General features: G+C 47.9%; 1 protein-coding gene across 1 annotated transcript; it reads left to right on the top strand.

Moving 5' to 3' along the window:
• The first annotated feature begins 5,574 nt into the window (after window positions 1–5,574).
• LOC141042754 (uncharacterized) lies at window positions 5,575–6,426 on the top strand. The gene is made up of 2 exons (XM_073511635.1): window positions 5,575–5,869; window positions 6,032–6,426. The coding sequence occupies exons 1-2, from the start codon at window positions 5,575–5,577 to the stop codon at window positions 6,424–6,426; spliced, it is 690 nt and encodes a 229-aa protein (XP_073367736.1).
• Window positions 6,427–11,693: the final 5,267 nt, after the last annotated feature.

Raw genomic sequence — 11,693 nt, 5'->3', positions numbered from 1 at the left:
TCGGGTATTTTTTGGAGTACCGGAGAGTTACGGGAATTCGTCGGGGGAAGTAGTGGGCCTTAATGGGCCATACGGGAAAGGAGAGAAGGGCCTCAAGGGGTGGCCGCCCCCCCATGGCAAGTCCGAATTGGACTAGGGAGGGGGCGGCGCCCCCCTCTCTTTCCTTCTCCCTTTCCTACTCCTTTCATCTCTCCCCTCTTGGAAAAGGAAGGGGACTCCAACTAGGATTGGGAATCCTAGTTGGACCCTCCCTATAGGCGCGCCCCTCCTAGGACGACCTCCTCTTCCTCCCTCCTTTATACGTGGCCAGGGGGCACCCCAATAGCACAACAGACAATCTCTTAGCCGTCTGCGGTGCCCCTCCACAGTTACACACCTCGGTCATATCGTCGTAGTGCTTAAGCGAAGCCCTGCGCCGGTAACTTCATCATCATCGTCACCACGCCATCGTGCTGACGGAACTCTCCCTCAGCCTCAACTGGATCAAGATTTCGAGGGACGTCACCGAGCTGAACGTGTGCTGATCGCGGAGGTGCCGTGCATTCAGTACTTGGATCGGTTGGATCGTGAAGACGTTCGACTACATCAACCGCATTACTAAATGCTTCTGCTTTCGGTCTACGAGGGTACGTAGACACACTATCCCCACTCGTTGCTATGCTTCTCCTAGATAGATCTTGCATGATCGTAGGCAATTTTTTTGAAATACTACGTTCCCCAACAGTGTTCAAGTTACTTGAGACTAGCAGTCACACAAGCTCACATAATTCGCTGCCTGAATCAGTTTGACTTCTTCAGTCTCAACTTCAAGCAGAAAGGCATTCTGCAACTCAACTTCGACTTAAAGTCCAATCTCTAAGGAAGATCGCGAAGAACTCCAATGAGAACCTCATTGCTAATGAGCTACAACTGGAAGCTATGACCGACATGCTAGGCCAGTCTCACAGCCTTGCTCAGTTGCTTGCGCAGTAGCTCCCGTGCAAGGCTGACCTTTCTTGAATTGTCTTGGAGGTGGTCTTGGTTCAGTATTATTTTGTTATGCTGCAATCGCGCCCAGTTTTTGTAATCTGCTTGTTCGGGCGAACTACGATGCCCAGTGGATGTACTATACCATAAATCCTTTATTGTATAGTGTAGGTTTATTCTAAGTTACTATGCCGTAATTTCTTTATTGTATAGAGTAAGTTTGTTCTTAATTCTTAGTAGTTACCGTATATGCCATCATTCGCTATCTAAAAAAATGGTGAAAATATGATGTAGGCGATCGGGTGAAACATTCGCCTCTAACGGGGCTGCATTTCAGCGGGTCACAAATTGGGCTGGCCCGCAAATTTCTTGGGCCTGCGCTTACTGGTCATTTGGGCCCTTCGTGGACACTGTGCGCCAGGCCCAAAACTTACATGGGCCTTCGTTGGGCCCAACATTTAGTTGCGCCTTCTGTGGACCCAACACTTAGTTGGGCCCATGTAGCTTCAGGCCTTTAACAGACTGAATATTCTCCTGGCCTGTTACGGCCCAGAAGATACCATGGGCCTTTAGCAGGACGAAATGCATGTTGGGCCTCAATTTTCAATAGTTATCCATGTGCCTTTAGCAGGTTGAAATGTAGACCGGACCATTACTGGCCCAGTTATGTAACGGGCCGTTACCAGGCCGAAACATATCTCAGGCCTTAGTTGGCCCACTGATATCATGGGCCTTTAAGATGCCAAAAGCTTAGTAGAGGCATCATGAGCCGAATTATACTACATGCCTTTAACAGGCCCAAATTCAAGTTGGGATGAACTGTTGCCACCTTGATCACCGGCCGTTAGTGGGCCGGATGTCGCATCGGATCATATATGCCCCATGGGCAGCACGGGCCATTACCAGGCGGAAAGTCACACCGGGCTGAAATGGACCCATGTCTACATCGGGACAATAACATGCCAAAATCTCACTGGGCCGTAATTGGGCCCAAAGACTCGGCGAACAATTAACGGGCCAGAACTGGCGATGGGCCGTAAATGGGCCATGTTTAATCAGGCCGTTAGTGGGCCAGCCCACCAGTACCTGAGTAAATCAAACGGGCCTTTAACTCGGTCGGCCTTTTTAACCTATATGGGCCTCTGTTAGGCCCTGCCACGTGTCGACGTATCATAGGCACGTCTCCTCCATTGGACTAAGGACATCTGGCCCATCATGGAGCCGACACGTGTTTCCTCCGGCTAATGAGAATTTTACACGTGGAAAATCGCCAATGGTCGTTGCTGTTAATGGGTTATCAGATCCAAAACAGGACCTGATAGCTTAACGGCGACCCGTTATGGTGGATTCCATGTGTCGGTTAACCTTGACGAAAGCACTTCCATGACCCGTCATTTATCATCATGGAACTGAACACTTCCGTGATGATAATTTGAGTATTGCCGTGAAACACTTCTACGACAGCACATGTATGACTATCTTGATTCTGTCATAAAATCGTCATGGATGTACATGCATGACAGGAAACGTGACCTACTAGGACAAACATGTATCATCACGGAAGTGTTTTTATGTAGTGCTATCATTTGAAGCACAAGAGTAAGGAGTTCATCATCAACAACGCTGTCTGTTACCTTTTTGGAGAGCGGTGTCTGCTAGATTGGCTAGGTGTCGCTTGGGAGCCTCCAAGAGATTGTCGAGTTGAACCAAGAAATTTGTAAGGGCAAGGAGATCGCCTACTTCGTGAATATCTGCCCGAGTGAGGCTAGTCCTTCGTCGACGTAAGTCATGGTGAAATAGACAAGGTTGCTTCTTCCTGGACCCTTTGTGGGTGGAGCCCTGCGTGGACTCGCACATCCATTACCCTCCATGGGTTGAAGTCTCCATCAACGTGGACGTACGGTAGCACCACCTATGGGAACCACGCCAAAAATATCCGTGTCTTCATTGCGTTTGATTTCTCCAATACCTCCTTTAAGTTCATATGCAAAGTCTTTACTTTCCGCTGCTCACCTCTTAGACTCGCATGTGTAGGGTGTTGCTTGACTTGGTAGAATTGCTAAAACTTGCCTACAACTAAAATTGGAAAAATGATAAGTTTTTATTTCGTCAAGTAGTCTAATCACCCCCCCTCTAGACATACTTTTGATCCTAGAACCGACGCCCCTCATATCCAGCCCAAATTTGGAGTGGATATAGGGAGGCCCGGGTGCAACAGGGCGTGTCCATCTTGTCGGACTCATGTGCGGGTCCCACACAAAATTGCCCGGAAACCCAACGGTCCGACATGCGTCTCCTTCGACGAGTGTGTGGCACCGCTCCGGCTCATAGCCAGAGGCCAAAGTCCAGCTATTTAAGCCGGACAGCGTCCCCCAACCCTAGCCACATCCTCTTCCTCCCTCTCTGTGCCGCCTGCCCGAGCTCATCCATATCTCTCCGTCTTTGTCTCCCTCTTCCCTTGTCGTCCGCCTCCGTCATGGCCCGGCAGAAAAAGCGTATGCTATGCTAACGCCAGAGCGCCGGTTCCAGATTCAGGAAGAGATTTGGGTGAGGCGCACCGTCCGAATCGCAGTCGGCCTACCTTCAGACTCGCCGGAGCCGAAGGTGGAGGAGGAAGAGAGGGGGAGCAGAAGCTGGAGCCCATAGAGGGGGCGGATCAGGCGGAGGAGCCGGCGCCGGCTGCGGGCTTCGTCATGGAGGACGCCGTGACGGTGTTCGAGGTTGCTCAACGTTGAAGATGGCAGAGCAAACCACCATCCTCCGGCCTATCCAAGATGAGGCATACTGGAGTCCAACCGACGCTTCATTCAGCAACAATAGGCGGAGACCCGCACGCTTTTCAACGAGGTGAAAGCGGAGATGGAGGCGGAGGCCGCCGCGGAGCCGGAGTTCGTCGCCAATGTACCCAGAGCCCGGAACGAAGATAGTGGACATTTCCGATGCCAATTTCATACTTCATCTCTTAAAAACATTTGTCATCGGCTCATCAAACTTTTGAAAACCTTTGAGTTTTCGTTCACTTTGTGCATCATCTTGTGCAGTTTTTTTCATCTGAATCATGGTGAAACTTCGAGATGCAAATGAGGGGGATCTTGAGATGATGACTTTGAAGAATCTTGATGTAACTTTCGGCTTTGGTGTGGATATTTGACACTATGACTTTGTTTCAGTTTATTTGATATGCGTATACTATGTTTAGCTATAAGATTATCCCAGTCACCTGAGGAACGCATCGCCCCTTCCCCTGCCATGCAACGGTAGGAGCACGATACCAATTAATGAAGACCCTTTGCCTCCAATACCTGACACTTTCCAGTAGGCAGTCAACACTAACGTATGCCCGCAGTATATAGTGTATACCAAAGCATATACAGTAATGTTTTTTCATAATTCTCACCAGCATCGTCTCAGAAAAATGAAAAAGAGAAAACAAAACAGGAGTGGCACACACAAATTCCCTGCCAGCTGCCCAGCTGTTGCTGAGGAGTGAAGGTGCAACAGCATTTACACTGTTCCTCCGTCGATCGCTCTGCCGGACCGTCCATCCCCATGACAACTTTAACTGTTGGACGCTCAGGAGCGAACTAAATGCGCATTCAACACCCGTGGATCCACCAGTACCGCACTTATGTCCCATGGCAGTAACACCACGAGAGCAGCTGGCGACGCGTTGTTGATAGAGGAGCAACGCCGAGAAATTTACCCAAAACACATTTGTTTCGTCAGATCTTTTCTCCCATCCCATCACTCCCCGAAGGAAACGGGGTGACTCTACCGAAGGAAACGGGGTGACTCTACCAGCCAGTGGACATGAAATCATGAATACGATTGATCGATCAATACCTATACTGGTATGGCATAGTGCAGTGGTGCTGCTGCGAGCTGTCCCCGGACCGTAGCGTGGTGGTGGTAACATGCAGTTGCCGTCCTTGGCATCGCCATTGATGCGTTCTGCTGGACGGAAGATGGTAAATATGTACACTGGTTGCATCTATGCATCATGGTGGCACTGATCGTCTCACTGGCGCAGAGCGAGCTGGCAAGCCTGGAAACAGCAAGGTTGCCGCAGATCTGCTGGTGCGTGCATGGGCCGGCCGGCTCCATCGATCTCCACCACGGCTCCTTCCGTTCGACCTCATCTCCTCTGCATGCGCATCAACAGCAGCGGCTGGGTACGCGTCGGCTGCATGCTGACCCGGCCACGCGATCATTTACTGCTCAGCTTGCGTTCGTTTGACGATTGATCGTCCGTTCGTTTGGTGCACATGCATCCAGCGTGTCGTATCGATCCATCCATCGAGTGTGCGAGTCCGAGTATGAGTATGGGTGGACTTTTCACGGTGCAAAAGTTATGGCGCTCTTCGGGGTACAGCTTCTCTCGATGAAACAACTACTGCTTCTCCGCCTCATCATCGCCGTGTACTTTGGTTGATTGTTGCTTTATATAAAAAGTGAGGTGAAACTCTTTTTCAACGTAAAACAAGTATACCAAAGAAAGCATACTTGGGAGTTAGGAATTGGGAGAGGAATGATATTTCTCCTATCAGTCTCATCCATGCCGTGGCCAAGCTCATTGCCAAAATCCTAGCTGCTCGTCTTGCCCCGCACATGAATGATATCGTCTTCATCGCGCAAAGTGCATTCATCAAGGCACGCAGCATCCATGACAACTTTTTGTATGTTCGAAATAGGGCCCGAAAATTCCACCGCACTAAGAAGCCAATGCTGCTCTTCAAGCTCGACATTAAGAAGGCCTTTGACTCCGTTAGGTGGGACTACCTCATGGACACTCTCAATCATCATGGCTTCCCCACCCGCTTCCGAGGATGGATATCGGCCTTGCTCTCCTCTGCTTCTTCCCGGGTTGTTCTCAATGGGATCGCCGGGGACCCGATTAAGCATGGTTGTGACCTTCGCCAAGGCGACCCGCTATCCCCCTTGCTCTTCCTTCTTGCCATCGACCCGCTGCACCGCATTTTGAGCAAGGCTACTACGTAGGGCCACCTCCACCCTCTTGGTGGTCGACTATCGGGCATCTGGGCTTCTCTGTATGCTGATGATGCAGCTGTTTTCTGCGCCCCTATCAAGGAAGATGTCCAGTTCCTCACCGCTACGCTTGCCTCCTTCGGGGAGCCCACGGGCTTGGTCACCAACTGCGCTAAGAGTCTGGTTGCACCAATCCGGTGCGAGGGCGTTGATCTTGATGACATCTTGCAGTCTTTCCCGGCCTGCCGCTCTTCCTTCCCCATCCGTTATCTGGGTTTACCACTTGCGATCAGAAGGTTGAGGAGGGTCCACTTGCAACACTTAGAAGATAAAGCTGCCGGGAAGCTTGCACCGTGGAGGGGGAGGCATGTTGCTATTGCGGGTCGAATGACCCTTGTCAAAGCGGTGCTCACGGCTGTGGAAATCTATCATCTTACACCGCTTGACCTTCCGATGGAGGTGTCGTGGATCTAAGACTGACAGTAGTGAAGGAAATATGCCCTAGGGGCAATAATAAAGTTATTATTTATTTTCTTATATCATGATAAATGTTTATTATTCATGCTAGAATTGTATTAACCGGAAACGTAATACTTGTGTGAATACATAGACAAACAGAGTGTCACTAGTATGCCTCTACTTGACTAGCTCGTTAATCAAAGATGGTTATGTTTCCTAGCCATTGACATGGGTTGTCATTTGATTAACGGGGTCACATCATTAGGAGAATGATGTGATTGACTTGACCCATTCCGTTAGCTTAGCACTCGATCGTTTAGTATGTTGCTATTGCTTTCTTCATGACTTATACATGTTCCTATGACTATGAGATTATGCAACTCCCGTTTACCGGAGGAACACTTTGTGTGCTACCAAACGTCACAACGTAACTGGGTGATTATAAAGGTGCTCTACAGGTGTCTCCGAAGGTACTTGTTGGGTTGGCTTATTTTGAGATTAGGATTTGTCACTCCGATTGTCGGAGAGGTATCTGTGGGCCCACTCGGTAATGCACATCACTTAAGCCTTGCAAGCATTGCAACTAATGAGTTAGTTGCGGGATGATGTATTACGGAACGAGTAAAGAGACTTGCCGGTAACGAGATTGAACTAGGTATTGAGATACCGACGATCGAATCTCGGGCAAGTAACATACCGATGACAAAGGGAACAACGTATGTTGTTATGCGGTCTGACCGATAAAGATCTTCGTAGAATATGTGGGAGATAATATGAGCATCCAGGTTCCGCTATTGGTTATTGACCAGAGACGTGTCTCGGTCATGTCTACATAGTTCTCGAACCCGTAGGGTCCGCACGCTTAACGTTTCGATGACAGTTATATTATGAGTTTATATGTTTTGATGTACCGAAGGTTGTTCGGAGTCCCGGATGTGATCACGGACATGACGAGGAGTCTCGAAATGGTCGAGACATGAAAATTGATATATTGCAAGCCTATATTTGGATATCGGAAGTGTTCCGGGTGAAATCGGGATTTTACCAGAGTACCGGAGGGGTTACCGGAACCCCCCGGGGGTTAATGGGCCATAGTGGGCCTTAGTGGAGAAGAGGAGAGGCGGCCAGCGCAAGGGCCGCACGCCCCTCCCCCTAGTCCAAATAGGACAAGGAGAGGGGGCGGCGCCCCCCTTTCCTTCTTCTCCTCCACCTCTTTCCCCCTCTTCTCCTAATCCAACAAGGAATAGGGAGGGAGTCCTACTCCCGGTGGGAGTAGGACTCCTCCTGGCATGCCCCCTCCTGGCCGGCCGCACCTCCCCCCTTGCTCCTTTATATACGGGGCAGGGGGCACCCTAGAGACACAACAATTGACCATTTGATCTTTTAGCCGTGTGCGGTGCCCCCCTCCACCATAGTCCACCTCAATAATACTGTAGCGGTGCTTAGGCGAAGCCCTGCGTCGGTAGAACATCATCATCGTCACACACCGTCGTGCTGACGAAACTCTCCCTCAACACTCGGCTGGATCGGAGTTCGAGGGACGTCATCGGGCTGAACGTGTGCTGAACTCGGAGGTGCCGTGCGTTCGGTACTTGATCAGTCGGATCGTGAAGACGTACGACTACATCAACCGCGTTGTGCTAGTGCTTCCGCTTTCTGTCTACGAGGGTACGTGGACAACACTCTCCCCTCTCGTTGCTATGCATGACCATGATCTTGCGTGTGCGTAGGAAATTTTTGAAATTACTACGTTCCCCAACAGTGGCATCTGAGCCTGGTTTTATGCGTTGATGTCATATGCACGAGTAGAACACAAGTGAGTTGTGGGCGATATAAGTCATACTGCTTACCAGCATGTCATACTTTGGTTCGGCTGTATTGTTGGATGAAGCGGCCCGGACCGACATTACGCATACGCTTACGCGAGACTGGTTCTACCGACGTGCTTTGCACACAGGTGGCTGGCGGGTGTTGGTTTCTCCAACTTTAGTTGAACCGAGTGTGGCTACGCCCGGTCCTTGCAAAGGTTAAAACATCACCAACTTGACAAACTATCGTTGTGGTTTTGATGCGTAGGTAACAACGGTTCTTGCTAAGCCCGTAGCAGCCACGTAAAATTTGCAACAACAAAGTAGAGGACGTCTAACTTGTTTTTGCAGGGCATGTTGTGATGTGATATGGTCAAGACATGATGCTAAATTTTATTGTATGAGATGATCATGTTTTGTAACCGAGTTATCGGCAACTGGCAGGAGCCATATGGTTGTCGCTTTATTGTATGCAATGCAATCGCCCTGTAATGCTTTACTTTATCACTAAGCGGTAGCGATAGTCGTAGAAGCATAAGATTGGCGAGACGACAACGATGCTACTCAAGGTGTCACGTCGGTGATGATGGTGATCATGATGGTGCTTCGGAGATGGAGATCACAAGCACAAGATGATGATGACCATATCATATCACTTATATTGATTGCATGTGATGTTTATCTTTTATGCATCTTATCTTGCTTTGATTGACGGTAGCATTATAAGATGATCCCTCACTAAATTATCAAAGTATAAGTGTTCTCCCTGAGTATGCACCGTTGCGAAAGTTCTTCGTGCTGAGACACCACGTGATGATCGGGTGTGATAGGCTCTATGTTCAAATACAACGGGTGCAAAACAGTTGCACACGCGGAATACTCAGGTTAAGCTTGACGAGCCTAGCATATAACAGATATGGCCTCGGAACACAGAGACCGAAAGGTCGAGCGTGAATCATATAGTAGATATGATCAACATAGTGATGTTCACCGTTGAAACTACTCCATCTCACGTGATGATCGGACATGGTTTAGTTGATATGGATCACGTGATCACTTAGAGGATTAGAGGGATGTCTATCTAAGTGGGAGTTCTTAAGTAATGTGATTAATTGAACTTAAATTTATCATGAACTTAGTACCTGATAGTATCTTGCTTGTCTATGTTGATTGTAGATAGATGGCCCGTGCTGTTGTTCCGTTGAATTTTAATGTGTTCCCTGAGAAAGCAAAGTTGAAAGATGATGGTAGCAATTACACGGACTGGGTCCGTAACTTGAGGATTATCCTCATTACTGCACAGAAGAATTACGTCCTGGAAGCACCGCTGGGTGCCAGGCCTGCTGCAGATGCAACTGACGATGTTAAGAATGTCTGGCAAAGCAAAGCTAATGACTACCCGATAGTTCAGTGTGCCATGCTTTATGGCTTAGAACCGGGACTTCAACGACGTTTTGAACGTCATGGAGCATATGAGATGTTCCAGGAGTTGAAGTTAATATTTCAAGCAAATGCCCGGATTGAGAGATATGAAGTCTCCAATAAGTTCTATAGCTGCAAGATGGAGGAGAATAGTTCTGTCAGTGAGCATATACTCAGAATGTCTGGGTATAACAATCACTTGATTCAACTGGGAGTTAATCTTCCGGATGATAGCATCATTGATAGAATTCTCCAATCACTGCCACCAAGCTACAAGAGCTTCGTGATGAACTATAACATGCAAGGGATGGATAAGACGATTCCCGAGCTCTTCGCAATGCTAAAGGCTGCGGAGGTAGAAATCAAAAAGGAGCATCAAGTGTTGATGGTCAATAAGACCACCAGTTTCAAGAAAAAGGGCAAAGGGAAGAAGAAGGGGAACTTCAAGAAGAACAGCAAGCAAGTTGCTGTTCAGGAGAAGAAACCCAAGTCTGGACCTAAGCCTGAGACTGAGTGCTTCTACTGTAAGCAGACTGGTCACTGGAAGCGGAACTGCCCCAAGTATTTGGCGGATAAGAAGGATGGCAAGGTGAACAAAGGTATATGCGATATACATGTTATTGATGTGTACCTTACTAATGCTCGCAGTAGCACCTGGGTATTTGATACTGGTTCTGTTGCTAATATTTGCAACTCGAACCAGGGGCTACGGATTAAGCGAAGATTGGCTAAGGACGAGGTGACGATGCGCGTGGGAAATGGTTCCAAAGTCGATGTGATCACGGTCGGCATGCTACCTCTACATCTACCTTCGGGATTAGTTTTAGACCTAAATAATTGTTATTTGGTGCCAGCGTTAAGCATGAACATTACATCTGGATCTTGTTTGATGCGAGACGGTTATTCATTTAAATCAGAGAATAATGGTTGTTCTATTTATATGAGTAATATCTTTTATGGTCATGCACCCTTGAAGAGTGGTCTATTTTTGTTGAATCTCCATAGTAGTGATACACATATTTATAACATTGAAGCCAAAAGATGCAGAGTTGATAATGATAGCGCAACTTATTTGTGGCACTGCCGTTTAGGTCATATCGGTGTAAAGCACATGAAGAAACTCCATACTGATGGACTTTTGGAACCACTTGATTATGAATCACTTGGTACTTGCGAACCGTGCCTCATGGGCAAGATGACTAAAACGCCGTTCTCAGGAACTATGGAGAGAGCAACAGATTTGTTGGAAATCATACATACAGATGTATGTGGTCCGATGAATATTGAGGCTCGTGGCGGATATCGTTATTTTCTCACCTTCACAGATGATTTGAGCAGATATGGGTATATCTATTTAATGAAACATAAGTCTGAAACATTTGAAAAGTTCAGAGAATTTCAGAGTGAAGTTGAAAATCATCGTAACAAGAAAATAAAGTTTCTACGATCTGATCGTGGAGGAGAATATTTGAGTTATGAGTTTGGTCTTCATTTGAAACAATGCGGAATAGTTTCGCAACTCACGCCACCCGGAACACCACAACGTAATGGTGTGTCCGAACGTCGTAATCGTACTCTACTAGATATGGTGCGATCTATGATGTCTCTTACTGATTTACCGCTATTGTTTTGGGGTTATGCTTTAGAGACGGCCGCATTCACGTTAAATAGGGCACCATCAAAATCCGTTGAGACGACGCCTTATGAACTGTGGTTTGGCAAGAAACCAAAGTTGTCGTTTCTTAAAGTTTGGGGCTGCGATGCTTATGTGAAAAAGCTTCAACCTGATAAGCTCGAACCCAAATCAGAGAAATGTGTCTTCATAGGATACCCAAAGGAGACTGTTGGGTACACCTTCTATCACAGATCCGAAGGCAAGACTTTTGTTGCTAAATTCGGAATCTTTCTGGAGAAGGAGTTTCTCTCGAAAGAAGTGAGTGGGAGGAAAGTAGAACTTGATGAGGTAACTGTACCTGCTCCCTTATTGGAAAGTAGTTCATCGCAGAAACCGGTTCCCGCGACACCTACACCAGTTAGTGAGCAAGTTAAAGA

This window comes from Aegilops tauschii, chromosome 3 (genome assembly GCF_002575655.3).
Source record: "Aegilops tauschii subsp. strangulata cultivar AL8/78 chromosome 3, Aet v6.0, whole genome shotgun sequence".
Lineage (NCBI taxonomy): Eukaryota > Viridiplantae > Streptophyta > Magnoliopsida > Poales > Poaceae > Aegilops > Aegilops tauschii.
Note: the sequence above shows the minus strand (reverse complement) of the source record. Positions and strands in the feature narration are given on the sequence as shown.

Excerpts from the sequence above, each read along its gene's own strand:
- LOC141042754 (XM_073511635.1), top strand. The coding sequence starts at position 5,575 with ATGAATGATATCGTCTTCATCGCGCAAAGTGCATTCATCAAGGCACGC. Across the intron at positions 5,870-6,031 it reads CGGGGACCCGATTAAGCATG|CTGTTTTCTGCGCCCCTATC; the intron begins GTTGTGACCTTC and ends CTGATGATGCAG.